The 15,687-nt window shown below is 54.1% G+C and overlaps 1 protein-coding gene across 3 annotated transcripts; it reads right to left on the bottom strand.

Moving 5' to 3' along the window:
• Positions 1 to 23: 23 nt before the first annotated feature.
• On the bottom strand, positions 24 to 15,657 carry MAP3K12 (mitogen-activated protein kinase kinase kinase 12). Of its 3 annotated transcripts, none has more exons than XM_061126725.1 (14): positions 14,941 to 15,657; positions 6,412 to 6,893; positions 5,883 to 6,066; positions 5,500 to 5,691; positions 5,068 to 5,226; positions 4,755 to 4,913; positions 3,951 to 4,059; positions 3,578 to 3,687; positions 3,336 to 3,452; positions 3,079 to 3,216; positions 2,279 to 2,903; positions 2,047 to 2,117; positions 1,683 to 1,956; positions 24 to 1,293 (listed from the first exon to the last, which is right to left on the bottom strand). In XM_061126725.1, the coding sequence occupies exons 2-14, from the start codon at positions 6,854 to 6,856 to the stop codon at positions 1,195 to 1,197; spliced, it is 2,682 nt and encodes an 893-aa protein (XP_060982708.1). In that variant the 5' UTR covers positions 6,857 to 6,893; positions 14,941 to 15,657; the 3' UTR covers positions 24 to 1,194. The 3 variants fall into 3 exon arrangements, with proteins under 3 accessions (XP_060982708.1, XP_060982718.1, XP_060982699.1); XM_061126735.1 differs by lacking the exon at positions 14,941 to 15,657 and having other exon boundaries at positions 6,412 to 6,620; positions 6,720 to 7,716; XM_061126716.1 differs by lacking the exon at positions 14,941 to 15,657 and having other exon boundaries at positions 6,412 to 7,716.
• Positions 15,658 to 15,687: the final 30 nt, after the last annotated feature.

Below are 15,687 nucleotides of genomic sequence, written 5' to 3'. Positions count from 1 at the left end.
CCTCAAAAGGATAAGGACCCTGCTTGGGTTTTTAATATAAGCATTTATTCCAGTGAAGATGTTTTCTTCTGTTTTACCACTCCCACCTTTTTCTGTAGCCCTTGAGCCTGCATTGCAGAGTGATCTTAATAATAGCTATAGCAAGCTGGCTGTGCCCTTGGTCCAAAAGAACGGGGATTACAGTTTAAGACGTGTCTGCAAAGTGTAAACAAGCACTTCCCACTGGAAGGGTACACACGCATACACATGGAAGCAGCAGAATTTGTCTCACTGGGATTCACCTTCCTGGGAATATACCTACACCCTTGTCGAGACATCACTCTCCTGTTTAATAAGGATGGGTGGTTTTTAAGGTCTGTCCTACTACAATCCTTTATAAAGATAGACCTCCTGTTTATGCAGGTTTTAGGTTGGTACTCTTAAATGGTTAGCATCATTTAAAGCATAAAAGGAGCAAGTCATTCAGCGTTTTAGGTAATTTCCAAAGCCCAGGGCTTCTACTTAAACCATGCAAGCTACCCCATTCATTCACCAAGAAAACCCTCAACAGCTGGGCCTGCATGGAGTGGTTATATTTCAAGGTTTTTCTCACAGGGGTTACAATATGACAGTCCCCACCCCAGTCAGGCACCAAGATAAAAAGTAGGGACTTAAAACACCACCCCAATTCTTCAGCCTGAGCCATCACATGCTTTCACAATCTCCTGGCCTCCCCTAGACCCTAAGCCAGGGCTTGGGCAGAGAAATGGAGGGACAAAGAAATTACATTGCCACCTGAGAAACCTCAGAGGGGAGGACCCAGCCTTAGCCTCCCTCCTCCCAAGTGCAAAATGTGTAAACAGTAAACAGAAAACAAAAAAAAGTGCAGTCTAAATGGCCCCCTTTCCTGCTCCTTAGGGTTTGGGCAGAAAAAGTAGAGGAACAAGTTGGACTTTCATGTTGCCTCACCACTGGCCGAATTCATTGGGGTGAAGCAGGACGGGGCCAGTTTGCCCTTAACCATATCTCTAGGGCAGTATTTATCCTTCATTTCCACAGCTGCCAGTGTCCCTAGAGTTTATCAGGTGACTTGGTTAGGGGTCAGTCTCCCTTGAGCCCAACTTAAGGCTGGGACAGCCCTGTCTTTATTGATTATGTGGCGCATATATATTACTTATATAAATATTTCTCTATGTACAGGGATAAGGGTGGCTTTCATGGAGGGAGGGAGGCTGGGGGCCGCAAGGCTTCACCACTGTTGGCGTTGTCCAGTTCAGTGCTGTCACAGTCTGAGTCCTCAGAGCTGGGAGGGCCCTGTAAAAAAGGCAGTGAGGTGAGACTCAGCATCTTGGCAAATAGATTCCTTCAGAATCCACCACTGAGATCTTTGTAGTAGCAAGTTAGTGATTTTACTGTCTCTAAATATCAGTTGTTCAGGCCATTCTCCAAGGCACCAGACTTTCAGGATTTCCCCCTGGTTGCAATTTATAGGTAGCATGCAAGCAACCTTAGTAAGTACTCTAAACCTAGGTTCTACCAGGTGAATATTTGCTCTTCATCTTCAGTATGGTAGAGAACAGCTTCAGCTAGAGTGACATAGAGGCTAAGGACCTATCTTTCTGGCCTGTGCATCTATCTCCCTAGTGGCTCTCAAATGGTCCAGGTGTCTCCTCCCTGGTCGGTACCTAGTTGGTGTGACATACCTGCTCCCCTCTGAGTAGGTCGTGGTGTGGGACGGGCAAGGAGCTGGGTTCTGGGCCGGTAACCACCTCAGAAGCTGGTGGGTCCAGTGGGATTTCTGAGCCCTGCGAGCACATGTCATCAGACCGCTCATCTGGCCGCTCATCTGTGTTGGTGCTGCCAACTTCAGGTGTGCCACTGGGGGAAGGCTCACTAGCTGTGCCTTCCTCCCCATCTGATGGATTCTCTGAGCTGAAGGTAGAGAGTGACTGGCGCATTTTCAGGCCCTGAGGCCACCTGCTTGTGGGAACAACCAGGGTTAGAGCTTGACTAGACCTCACAGTTTAGAAAGGGAAGAATGCATTACCTCCTAACTCTGTCACTCACCTCTGGCTCGAGGTCAGTTCCACTTCACTGTCAACCTCTCCTTCCTCTTCCTCCGACGAGATGCCACGCTTCTATAAGAGACGAGCGGACTGGTCAGAGGAGGAAAGAGACCAGGAACTCAGGATAGGGAAACAAGGTTACAAAGTGTCAGGAAGGGTTAGAGATGAGGAACCGTGGGAGCGACAATGGGGAGGAGGGACGGGAAGAGCTCAGGACGCGTCCCATACTTTACCTGACTTCGGGTGACGGCAGCCCTGTACAGCAGTGCGGCTGGGGTCAAGTGCTGGGACCCAGCCCGGCTTCCTCCCCGTCCCGCCGTCCCTTCCCTTCCAGTTCCCAGCAGCCCTACACCGTCACCAGGTCCTACTGGTGGAGGTGGCTCCCCCTTGGCCCCCCCTGGTGAATCCGGGCTGGTGGAGCCAGGCGCTGAGCCCTCGCTTGGGGGTGTGTCTCCCCGGGCTGGAGGTGGTGAGCCAGGATCCCCAGCTCCCCCTGTAGCCCCCCGGCCCCGGGCTCCCAGTGCTGCTGACAGCAGATCTGGCGATGATGAAGACATCTTTCGGAGCAGGAGATCATGGTGGAGCCCCCGGAGGGCTGGAGGGCAGGCTTCCCAGGCTGAGGGTCCCCCTCCTAGGCCCACAGGGCTTCCTGGTCCCCCAGGTTCATGGGGTGGCACAGCTGCACGAAGCCCAGGCAGGTCCCCACAGCTGCCCTTGGCGCTGGCCTTGCGGTGACGAGTCTTGCCACGGCGACTCCGTCCTGGTGAGGGGGGGCCCTTAGCACACCCAGGAAGCCCCACCCCACTCAGGGCTGCATCTAGTTTGGGTAGCAAAGACTCAGTCTTGAGGATATCTGGCCTGGTGGGAGAGGGAAAGTGCAAGTTGGAGATTTAACACATTACTTAGGCAATAAGAGGCACCTCTCTCCCACCTAAGTATCATCTTCCTGGCATTCCTGAGCCCTACACCTGTCTCTCCAGCATCCCCTTGCCATTCTGGAATCATGGCACTTGTCAATTCTGGTTGGTCCTACCTTTTGCTGTGGGGCGACAGTTTCTGTGGGACATTCCTCTTCTTGATGAGTTTTTCCATTGTGTTCCCATGCAGCAGGCCCCGGGAAGGGTGTGACTTCAGCAGACCTGGACACCGCCGCTCTAAAGCTTGCTCCCTCCTAAAGACAAAACACCTTAGGCATGTGACCAGGAAGCTGAGCCAAGGCTCAGTAGACTCTGGGAGTCAGGCACAGCTTCAGGAAGATGGGAGTTGGTGCATGAGGGCATGTGTGGTTACCTGAGTAGCTCCCGTTCCTTCAGCTCCAGTTGCAACATAAGGGCATTAAGTTCCATGTACAGGTTGTTGGCTCTCTCCAGTTTCCGCTCATAGTGTTCCCTGATGTCCAGGGCATGTCTGAAATGGGTAGAAGTGTTCAGAGGTGAGCTGGCTTCACCTGCTGCCATCATTGATCCCAGTCTCTGGGAACTGCTCTACTGGCCCTGCAGTTGGTGAAGTCACCTTGCCAAACAGGCACACACCTGAGCTCCTCCCTCCTCCGCATCACCAGCTCCTCTTCTAGGCGGTGCAGACAGGTCCCTTCTGACTTAATTTTTTCAAAATGCAGCTTTACCTCTTCACGCCACTCTGCCTGGGGGTGGAGAGACATTTAGCAGTGAGGGACATCCCTCTACCTGTCAGACCTGTAGAAAGCCTCTGCAGGTGCCTGTGCTGCCGCAAACTGGTGTGTGGGAGCCCAAAGGATTGGGGCACAGGATCAACCAAGACAGGTCCCAGCCCTTCAAGAGCTGATCTACCCATCCCCAGCCACCCTTCTTCCCAGCCTCCCCTCAAAGGGTATCATTTCTGCAAAGAGAGGGAGCTGGGGCATTTATCTTCCTCTCTACAGCACACCTGGGACTTAAAGTAAGTCTCCTGGGGTGTGGAGAGTACGTCGGCTGAGGCGATGTCCAGATGCAGTAGGATCTGTCGGAATGATGGGCGGTTTCGTGGTTTGCTGTTCCTAGATGGAATGAAGTTTGGGGGGAGAGGCATTTCAGGGAGGTTCAGGATGGAATTAGAGCACCCTTTCCCAAAGTGTGTCCTGGTCCTGGAGAATCCAACCCTAGAATGTTTGCTGACAAAAGGATTCCCTGGTCAACTAGTAACAACATGTTACAATCTGTAGTACATCAAAGTCCTGCAGTAAGGAAACCTATTTAATTCTGTCTTCCAACTTGTTTGCCAAAACACACCTTTTTGAGTAACTCCATTAAAAAAACACTTAAGGAAATGCTTAATGAAAGATTAGAAATCTCCCACCTTCCTCCATGGTCTAGGTTCCAAACAACGATGCGGGGCCCTGGCCTTCCAGGGAGTGTTCTGAGGCAGTCTACCTGAGGTCCAACCAGCCACACTCAGCGGCTGTGCTGGTCCTTCACTGGCACTTCATAAGCACCCTCTATATCAGATATTGCTGTCCCTACTTTGCAGATAAGGAAATAGGTCACATACACCCCTGCAGACTGTTGGTCACTCCAACCTCTCTCAGTTCTTTATCCTAGTGCCCCTGATCCACACTGAATCCTAGGGTCTTGGAGAGCCATATTTGGGAGCACGGTTCCCCTTTCCCTGTTGAGGATTCTGGGCCTGGATGTCTGGATCCTGGGTGCTGGCTAACCATCATCCATACTCCCTTGCTTCCCAGGTGGTCCTTACCAGCACTGGCGAAGCAAGATTTTGAAGCCGTCTGGGCAGCTGGAGGGCACAGGTAGATGGAGACTGTTGCTTCCCACACCCCAGATGATGGCTGAGGAATCTACATCTTTGTAGGGGATCTCACCAGTCAGCAGCTCCCACAGCACCACACCAAAGGACCTAGGGATAAGAGGGGACATGACTTTGGAGGAGGGCCTCTTCCAGAGGCCCTGGTTACTGCAGGCTGATCTCACATGCACTCAGGCCCTGAAACAACCCTCTCCCCAGTACCCGCTGGCCACCTGCGACCCTCAGTCCTCAACCTGGCCCTCACCAGATGTCAACCTTCTCAGACACAGGTTCGTTGCGGATCACTTCAGGGGCCATCCAGGCTACTGTCCCTGCAAAGGACATCTTGGTGCTCTTGTCACTCAGCTCCTTGGAAGTGCCAAAATCGGAGATCTTCACCACATCGTCGTAGGTGATTAGCATGCTGGTAAAGAGTGTAGTCAGCTGGGGTCCGCGCCCCTCCACGCGCCTCGTCTAGCTGCAGCAACTCTTTTACTGTTTGAAGTCATTTGGGACACCCAGAAACGGAGGGCTTACCACAGCCCTCTCGAGATAGGGCTGTCACTTGGGGAGGGTTTCTGACATGGCTATGTGGACTTTAGAACAGGGTCTGAAAGCAGGGAGATGGCCACATTGCCCTGGGTGGGGATACCTATGGAGACTGCAGACGCTTCTCTCTGCTTGCTCGCTTACTCACTTGGGGGACTTGAGGTCTCGATGGATAATCTTGTGCAGGTGCAGGTAGTTCATGCCGCCGGCGATGCCCATGGACCAGTCAACCAGCAAGGAGGGTGTGACGGGGCGGCCAGCCCGCAGCACCTCATACAGCTGGCCCTGGGCGCAGAACTCCATAAGGATGCAGTAGCAGGGAGCCTGGGTGCACACACCCCTGGGGGCCGAACACAGTGGGATGAAGGCCTCAGCCATCCCAACAGCCCCTTGATTCACACCTGGTACCCCCTTCCCAACTGTGCCGTTTTGGCACCCACTGCAGGAAGATCCCTTGCTACCCAAGTAGGTCTCTGCCCTCAACAGAGTACGCTGAGGGCAGAGTACCACGGCCCCTGCCCTGGACCTTACTTGAAGGTGATGATGTTTGGGTGCTTCAGCTTTCGCAGGTGCTTGATGTCAGTTTCCTTCAGGTCCCGCACCTTCTTCACAGCCACCTCCTCCCCATGGAAGCGCCCCAGGAAGACGGCGCCCTGGGCCCCTGAGCCCACCCACTGCAGGTCCAGGATTTCCTCAAAGGGGACCTCCCAAAGGTCTGTGGACAGGAGGTACAGTGCCATAGGCTCAGAGAGCCACACTCAGGGCCTTGGGGTGGTCAGGCACGGGGGAAAGCCTGGGGTTGGCTGAAATGACTCAAGGAAGGTGAGGTAGAAAAGCACCTAAAATGGGCCAAGAAGATTAGATTTGAGGGGACAGGGGAGGAAATGAAGAGGTGGCCTGAAATAAAGCTGGGGAGTCAGTGGCTGATGGACAAGTAAGGGGTGGGGGCTGGGCTCTGGTGGGCGGTGAAAAGGGTCATTGGGCGACTTTGGTGTGGCTGTCCAAACAGATCTCAGGCTTAGGGAGACAGGGTAAGGGCCCCCTTATGCACACAGCCTACCTTCCTGCTGCTGCTTGTGCTCCGTGGAGTAGGCTTTGCCAATCATGGTCCAGACAGGGCGCAGGCAGCCGAAGAGGCCCTCCAGGAACCCGCTGCCGCTCTGGCACTGGAGCCGCACCTCATCCGCTCGGACCCTGGACGCCCGACTCTCAGGGGACCCAGTGGCTCCCCCTGGGCCCCCTGCATCCTGCTCGTGGAGCTGCAGGACACTGTTGGCAAAAGGCTCAGGGGGCGGCTCTCCACCTGGGGAGGGGCTGGGCCCGCCCCCGCCCTGACCCCCGAGTGGCACTACGTCTCGGAGTACACACTGGGTAGGCGTCAGGTCCTTCTCAGGGGTGCAGTCGGAAGTGTCTGGGTCCAGCTTGCGCATTGATGCCTCGCTCAGGGTGGACACGAAACCCCCAAAGGAAGGGGAGGGTGTGCGGGTCTCATGGAGGCAGGCCATGGCCTCTGGGCCCCAGTGTGGTGGTAAGCGGTGGGCCCTGTGGGGAAAAGAGGGAGGAGCTGTCAAAGCCACAGGTGCCCAGCTCAGGTACATAGAGGCAGAGGCATGAGTTGGGGAGCTAGGCACACAAGAACACTCCTAGAAGTAATGCATAGCTTCAGGTACCCATCTACCTCCAAGTTTCACCTGGGACCCATCTTGGGAAACCTGATACACAGGCTTCCTCTCTAGCATCTACTAGTAACCTAAGTCTTCCTTACTCAGGTATACAGGCAACATACCTAAGTATCACTCTCAGGCAGACACAGCTAACAGCCCTGCTCAGGTAGATACTGGGAAAGTATGTCCCAATCTCAAGTATGGTAACAGACTAGTTCCCTTCTCCCTGTAAGATTATTGTAATCACCTCTGGAAAACATGTTTCTTTCACTTGAGGCACAGGTGCACACATGTGTTGTATGAGGGTCTTTCAGATACACAACTTTTACTTTGAGTCTCAATCTTACACACATTAACAGTAACATGTAGGCCTCCCTCGCACTGAAGCAAACGCAGATGCCACTGCTCAGACTGTGCCGCTCAGGCACTCTCAGATGACATTTCCACCCCTCCTGTGTACATGTGATACACCTGGGCTTCACACTCATGCACTTGATACATGATCCTGCTGAGAGTCTTATCCTAAGGCACACTCAAGTCTCACATCTGGGTCTCTCTCTCAGGTGCTCGCAGCTACACATCTGGGCTGATCCAAGTGACAGCTGGTCAGTTCTGTGCCCAGCACAGACACAGAGGGAAAAAGGTAGAAGTGTCCACGATGATGCAGAAACTGTCAGGACAGGCTGTGCAGCCTACTCACTGCATCTCCCCCTCTCAACCCCCCACCCCATCTTATCCCTCCTATTAGTCCAGCTGCTCCCTCAGGGGTCAGTTAGAGAAGGGCCTATCTCCTTTCCTCTTCATTACTCTATGCCCTACTTCCTAGCTTTCCAATCAATGGAGATTTGTCCCAATTGATAGCTGACCTCAGCCAAGCTGTCTCTGAGCCTTAATTTCTCCAACTGCACAAAGGGATAGACTAGCTATCGTTCAGGTACAGCAGATGTTTCAGCCTGACACCAGAAGTCATCTCATCTTCCATCTCCCACCACATCTTGCCAGTTACCAGATTCTGAGAGGTAAGGATTTCGGAGGCCAAAATTCCTAACAACTACTCGGTATAGTAGGGTCGCTCTTTGACCCCCTGCACTGGAGCTTCTGAGTCACTACTGGAGAGGGGTGGCAGGAATCTACAATAAAAAGGACTCCCTGGGTGGGGATGTATGCACAGAGAGGCTTGGCACCTCTGATGGGCTCAGCTCTTGTAACCATTTCCAGGCCTCTTAAATACCTAAGTGTTTAACAAGCACCTGAGGTGATTCTCATGCCTGGCACATCGGGAAAGACCAGAACCAATGCCTTAGTAGTTTCTCTTCTCTATTCCACATTACTGCCTTAATTCAGGCCTCATTAGCTGTCACCTGACCTAGGACAACTGCCCCTTGAATGGTCTCCAAGTTCTTCCAAGACCCTCCTCCACCCCATTCTCCACCACCCTTTAGAAGGATCTTTCTAAAGCACAAGTTGGCCTTTTGGAGCTCCCCTTTTCTTCAAACCCTCTAGTAGCCCCTCCTTGGTCCTGTAGCCTCACCTCCATGCTCTTGGTCCCTCCCCAGCCTCACTATCCACTGCTGTTCATACCCAGGCCATACTGAACTGAGACTGTTCCCCAGCTTCATCAGGTGTTTGGGTCAGGACACCTAATGAGAATGGCTCACACTTACGGAAAGCTACCACCCACATTAGCCTCTGTTGTAGGTTCATTAGCTTATTTAATCCTAAAATCTCTTAACTTAGGCGTGTAAGTTACTCGCATTTGACAGAGGTATTAGAGGTCTTGAATAACCTGCCCAAAGTACTTCAGCTAGGATGAGGCTCCAGCTCAGTGCCCAGTCGTTCTCAGTCTGGAAGGTGCTTCTCACACACCATCTGTTGTCCTCCAAGTCTCACTTCATCCTGGAAGTGGCCCCCCTCCCCATGCTCTGAGTTAATGTCCCTTCTTAGCTGTGCTTCCTCCATCATGGCTCCCATGATCCTGGAGGCACAGTGCGGTCGGGCGTCTGGTTCCTTTGAGAGCCTGTACTCCTGAGAGTTACGACGCAACATGGGATCCCAGGGCTTCCAACAGCATTCAGAGCGCATTAAGGTGCCCAGTTAGTTGCAACCACTGCTCTATGCATCCGAGGATCGTCCTAAGGACCACATGTACACTACGCAAGCATTAGCTCCCAGGGAAGGAGGTATTATTATAGGTCTCTTTACACTCTTGAGAAAACCGAGGCTCAGAAAGATGAAATTCCAGCCTCTGGACCCCCAACATATCCTGCGAGATAACGGCGGCTTCAAGAAGTGAGATGCACATAGTAAGACAAACGGCAGGCCAAGCAACGTGCCAATTCGCTGGAGAACCCCAGGGCTTTTGCCTGCGCCCCCTCAAGCCGGCCGCCCCTTTGGACCGCTGAGAACTAAGTCTGGGGCTCCCGGCGCTCCGCCCGGGCGGGTCTGCAGGGAGGGCTGGCGGGACTGGGGCGCTCAGACAGCTAGCAGCCAGAGTGAGGGCGGTTCGCAGCGGAGAGGAAGGGGTTACGGCCCCAGCGCCCCCTCCCCCTTCCCGACCTCCTTCCTGGCCGTCACGTGGAGCGGGGCTGGGGGCGGGGCGGGGGCCCGGCCGCGAGAGGAGGGGGTCCGGGAAGGGACGCAGTGGGTTGGGGGAAGCGCTGGGCGCTGCGGCGTAACCATGACGACTGGACCCGAGGCGGCGCGTGAAGTCACCGGGACAAGATTAGCCCTGAGTCACGTGAGCGGCGACCGCGGGGGTGGGGCCGCGCCCGGGCCCCGCCCCTGACCTGGGCTGGCCCACGTGCTGGTTGCGGGCTCGCAGGCAGGGACCACCGACCCCAGCTACCCACCACCTCTGTGTCCCGTCTTCCCCATGTCCATCCCCGTCCCCGAGTGCAGCGGAGGGAGAGCTGTGGTGGTGAAGAGAGGGGACTTGGGTCGGCATTGAGGGTGCGGTGCCGTAGAGAAAGCAGGAAATGGGAAAACGGGGAGACTGGGCAGGAGAAAGGGCGAAAGGCAGACCAGAAAAGGAGGGCCTGTCTAGCTGAGAAATAGAACAGCGTGAAACGCAGGGAGGCCTAAGAAGGATGGGCTGAAAAACTGATTTGGGAAGCAAAGGACACGGAAAAAGGAGCTGAATGAAAGGGGTTTCAAAAACAGGAGATCTGTGCCCTCCCCGATTCCTTTCCTATTTAGAAGCTGAGTTCTAAGTAGGTACAACACCTGGCTTTTTAAAGGAATTTTTCAGCCTTCATCTGGTGTTTGGCAACCAGGAGGATTAGGCATAGAGAGGGTGACACGCTCTACGACACTTGAAGCTGATCTTTCCTCCAGCTGCCCAGGCCTCCCCAGGGGGCCCTCCTGTATCCAGGGCCGGCAGCTGGGGAGAGAGAGAAGCCATTTCACCTGTTTGTCTTTTCGGGCAGTGGAAGAAGCTGAAGTAGTGGATGGGACCAAAGAAAAGGGAGAGAACCCAGCCAGGCTCAACCCACCCTTTCCCCGTTCTCAGGCTAATGACAGCTCTTCCAGATTGACCTGAAGGAGTGAGTGCATGTGCGTGTGTGTGGTGAGGGGAGTGGAGGTGGCGAAGCTTGGGCCCCAGGGAATTCTAGTAAAGGAGAGATTCCTGTCTCCCAGCGCACACCCTCTCTCTGTGTCCTTTATCTCTGACCTGCCAGCTGTGTCCCACTGCCCCCCAGCTGGGCCTTGGCGCCGAGGCTTTGGAGGGGGATATCATGGCTAGGAGCCCCTGGCCCAGACACTCGGTCACCCTGGGGGAGGGGAACTGTCTCCCTGGCCATCAATTATGCAGAGCATGGGGGAAGGGCTGGGATGTGACAGGAGCGGGTGGATCTGTCAGTCATTCTGTCAACCATATTTGTCAAATGCTCACTGTGCAGAACTCTGCTTCAGATTGGGTATGGACACAGAGTGGTCTGTAAATTATGCAAAAGAGGCTCTTTGGACACCCTGGGAGGCCCCAAATCAGTTTCAGGTACCAAATTCTCTGTTTGCTGGTGGTACTGTGGGGGCAGGGAGTACCTCCCCCTACCCCCACCTTGGTTCTCCTGCCTGAGAGGCTGGAGGCCTGTGGCAAGACAACTCTTTAAGTCCTTTCTCTCTCCCTCCTGTTTAACAGCAGAATGTCAATGCCAGGCTGCTTGTCTGGCTGTCTTGGGGGTTCAGTTGAGAGGCTAGGCCATCTGTCTAAGTCTTGGGCTCCCATAATGAGCCCTCGCCACTGTCTTGGACTCTTGTTTTGCACTCAGGAGAGGGAGGAAGATTCCCTGTCTCTCTTGAGTGGGGGCGTAAGGAATGTCTTCCCAGGGAAAGGAGACCCAAGACTTGGGACGGGGAATTATCTCCGTGCAGGCTTTAAGATCCTGAGAGAATAAAGGACTAACCCCTCCTGGCCAAGGCTCCTGGCCACTTGGCTGCAGCTTTTGTTTTGCTTCTTATAGAATCCATGGTCCTGGCCCCAGGATTATTTTCAGCTGGAAAGAACTACAGCTTTTCTGTTGTGTCCTCCTGAGGGGGGGAATGCCTTCCCCTGAGAGCCAGGGTAAAACTGGAGATCACCCCTAACTCCAGGCCCCCAGCCTCACACAGGTCCAGCCCCTAAACCTCTAGCCAGCACCACCTCTTCTTCCGGTAGAGTGGGTACCGAAAGGGCTGGGAGGGGGCAGTACTGCTTAGGAAAAAAGGAACCAGCTTTGGATTTGGAGAGATCAGAACTAGAACCTTGGTTTTGTCACAAATTAGTTTAAGGACCATAATCCCTCTGAGACTCCCAACCCTACCTTATGGGGTAGGGAGGGTTAAGTAAGATGATGTAGGGAATGCCATGAGCACAGTGCCGGGTTCCTGGCTTTGTCTTTCTGGTTGGCTGGACACCACGTCTTTCTCTGTAGATTCTGGAGTCTGGAGAGGCCGTCTCTTCTCTCTGGTCAGGAGGGAGACTTGGGTCTCCAACCTTCTATTTCCCCAGGACATAACTTGTTTTCAGGTCCCTGGGGAACCAGGTCCCAATGGCAGTGGTGTGCTAGAGCCCCCCGTCCTTCCTCTGCAAATCCTTATATCCCACCTCCTCTGAACTGAGGAGGAAGGCCTCCTTCTCTGCACCCTGTCCTCACCCCATGGCTCTCGTGGCCCAGGATCACCCCTCAGCCCTACCGTTAAGGTGTAAGGGGAAGGGGAGGCAAGGAGCAAGGTATGGTGGGTCACAGGGGTCCCTGCTACTCAGGACTTCAGGTGGGCCTGGAAGAAGTTCTGCGTATTTTTAACAAATTGTTTCTGAACCAGGTGCTATTGAAAAAGATCTGGAAGGACAGATACCAATGTATAACCATTTCTAAGTAGATGGAATTGTGGGTATTTTATTAAGAAATTTAAAAACCTATTTTAAGTTGAAAAAGAAGAAACAAAAATTACAGAATGTCTATTATCGATTTCTGTCACTCAGCCTTGGACAGTAAGATAGGGAGGGAGGATGGATGATCAGAGAAGCAGAGTGGCTTGGTTGAGGTCCTGTCTCTGCTCTTGACCGCAGTCTCCAGCTGGGTGACCTGGACTACGAGACTTTTTTTTGGCCGCGTGGCATGAGGCATGTGGGATCTTAGTTCCCTGACCAGGGATTGAACTTGTGCCTCCTGTATTGGGAGCGTGGAGTCTTAACCACCGGACCGCCTGCAAAGTCCCTGCCTGAGACTTAACAAACCTCAGCTTCTTCATCTCTAAATGGGAACAGTGCTCACTAATTCACACGGTGGCAATGCAAGCTATCATGTGGGTAAGAACACAGGCTCTAGGTCAGACAGACCTGGATTCAAATCCTAAACTCTGGCCACTGATTTTTTTATTTTGAACAAGTTACTTCTTTAAGTTTCAGTTTCCTCATGCCTAAAATAGAGATTATGATCACACTACCTCTCAGTATTGTTATGAGCGGTATTGAGATAATCCAAATAAAGTTCGTCGGCCTGTTACCTGGCATACAGGAAGCTCCCTATAAATATTAGCATATGGAAAGCACCTAACAAGCAGCAGTAGGTTTTTTATAAAGGGTGTCCCTTCCCTTCTTTCCCCTGTCTGCCTCCTCAAAGCAAGAGGCAGAGGGGATGGTACAGATGGAGAGGGAGTTGGGTAAACATAGGGGATAGAAAAGGGAAGAAAGAAAGAAGGAACCAGAGGAAGATCCTTAGTCTACTCTGGAGTAAGCACCCCTGCCTCCTCATCACCTTTCTCCAACACACGGCTGCCCCTAGTTCTTCTGGGAGCAAATGAAGCAGACAGACCAGTGTCTGTGGCCAGCCATTGTGATGCTCCCGGGTCCCCTGCTGGCGTCATTTCCACACTATCCTCTGTTCTGCCCCAACAGGGACTCCTGAAAGGGTTGATTCCCTAATCCTTTCTTTCTCCCAGCCCAGCAGGGCAAGGTGGAACTGCCTGTGCTAAGTCACAGGGCGAGTCCAGGGTAGCGGGTACTAGAATTTAGGGTCCTCTTCCTGGCAAAGCCAGAGTAGCACGTCATCACCTCTCAGGGAGGAACCTACAAACAGCAGTCAGATTTTAGATGGGTTCTGCCTTCCTTAGCTGGAAGGACACCCAGGAAGTCCTGAGCCACTTTATGTAAACTTCTTGACTCCTGCCCTTAACTGGGTTGAATTATAGGATGGATACTTAGTTGCTTGTTTTCACAAGTGCTGGCATTAGTGTCTCACACCACTGGTCTTCCCAGCATCCCCTGGTCCCCATAGTGAGTGAGTGGATGGGTGGCCGGCTGGAGAGGGCAGAATTTTTTTCCACCCTTAAGTGTGAGATAGGAGAGAGCAGGCCCTAAAGCTTCAGAGACACTTCAGTGTCTGGACAGGAAGACCCAGGGCTTTTACTCAGGTCCTTTCCTTCCTGAATCCCTCCTACTTGCCTTCCCTAGGTATGACCCTCTGGCTGAAAAATCAGAGCTCTCAAAGCCATGGAGTCCATTCTGTGAGCTGGAAGGGAAATGGTGTTTAGAGGGAGGAACTGACTGTGGCTTGAGAGGACCCTGAGTGCGGGAGGGACCTCGTGTGCACCCCTTCCTAAGGCCCTGACCTGCTCTCCTCCCAAGAGGGAGCAGGTGAGGGAGCTAAATGGTGGGACTTTTCCTTCAGTTCTAAGGGACACCCCACTATTTCCTTCCACTGTCCATGCACACTCTGACCCCTTAACCAAGGCCATGGTTAGAGGAGTTTTAACTCTGTGGAAAGGATTCTTGCTTATTTTTAGGGCAAGGAGTTTAAGGAGTGTGTAGGGGAAAGGCAAGAGGTTCATGAAAGGCCTGGACTGGGGAAATGGGTTAGGGGAGCCAGAGCAGATGGAGATGGAGAAGGGAGAAAGCCATATAAGGATGGGGGAGGGGAAGATGACCATCACCTGGGCATCCAGGAACAGGTGCTGTCTGCCTATAATCCTCAGGTCCAGCCTGCAAAGTGTGCCTGTGCGCGGGCGAGGGGTGGGGAGGACGAGTGAGGGACCCATGAGGCCTTGTCCTTCCTCTCCTTCCCTGTGGGGCTGAAACTCTTCCTCCTCCTCCTTTCCTCTCCCCCTTCCTGAGGGTGAGTGGGAGGAGAGGAAGATGTTCTCTTGCCCGCTGTCCTTTACGTCTGTCCCCCAATCATCCCCCCCAACCCCACCCCATACACTCCTTTCCAGCTTTGGAGGCCCTTGCCTCCAAGCTGGGCCGCGGCGTCCCTCGGCTCGGTTCCCCTCCTTCCCATCCCCACAAGCGGCGGGTCCAGGTCCCCAGTCCCTCCATCCCGTCTCAGCATCCCCGCGCCACCCTCCCCACACCCCGCCACATCTTGCGTCCCGAGCCTCCCTGGTACCTGGATCCCAGGACCCAGACCCATCCCTGCCCCCCACCCTCCACAACTCGGCCCGGCTCTCACCTCGGGGGCTCCGCGGCCGCAGCACAAAAGGCGGCGCTGCTGCAGCTCGGCTCCGGATGCTGCTCCTGCCTCCTCCTCCTTCTCCTCCTCCTTCCCGCCTCCCCCCGCTGCCCTCGACCGGACCAGGGGCGCCGTCACAGGCGATGATCGTGAGGTGTCCGGGTGCACGGGTGTGTCAGTTCCAGCTTTCTCCCCCCACCCCCCGACCCCAAACCCCGTCCTCACACGGCTTGAACTCCCGCTCCTTCCGAGGCCCCCGCCCCAGGCCCCCCGGGACGGACACGCCCTGAGCGGGGGATGCTGCGCTGGAGCCACGGCCTCTTAAAGGAGCCCGCTGCTGCCATCCGGCACACTCCAGGCTAGTCCCTGGCCCGTCTGGTCCTCGCACCTCCCTGCTGGCGGTGACCTGGAGCGATCCCACCCCCGACCTTAAGCCCTATGACCGGTCTTATAGGCTCCCTCCTATACCCTGAGACAGCAACCCCTCAAATGGGAACCCCCTCCTCCGCTCAGCGCTCTTGCATCGCTCCCCCTGTCAAACGATCTTGCCTGTCTTCTTTTCCCTAATTGCCACCACTCCAGGTCCACCAATTGGAATCCAGTCAGCTCAACGCCCCGTCCCTTTCCAGTGTTCCTGGATGACCCCTCGTTTTTATTCCAAGATTCCATCGGACCTCTAGCCCCGCACGGAGCAAGCCCATCTCGTCTCTGACCCATTCCCAGAACCCTCATTAGAGTCAGACAGAC

Source organism: Dama dama, chromosome 3 (genome assembly GCF_033118175.1).
Source record: "Dama dama isolate Ldn47 chromosome 3, ASM3311817v1, whole genome shotgun sequence".
In the NCBI taxonomy this organism is placed as follows: domain Eukaryota; kingdom Metazoa; phylum Chordata; class Mammalia; order Artiodactyla; family Cervidae; genus Dama; species Dama dama.
The sequence above is the reverse complement of the archived record's forward strand: the minus strand, read 5'-3'. Positions and strand labels throughout refer to the sequence as shown.

Excerpts from the sequence above, each read along its gene's own strand:
- MAP3K12 (XM_061126716.1), bottom strand. The coding sequence starts at position 6,949 with ATGTACCTGAGCTGGGCACCTGTGGCTTTGACAGCTCCTCCCTCTTTT. Across the intron at positions 4,914-5,067 it reads TCTGAGAAGGTTGACATCTG|GTCCTTTGGTGTGGTGCTGT; the intron begins GTGAGGGCCAGG and ends TCTTATCCCTAG. Across the intron at positions 3,688-3,950 it reads AGACTTACTTTAAGTCCCAG|GCAGAGTGGCGTGAAGAGGT; the intron begins GTGTGCTGTAGA and ends CTCCACCCCCAG.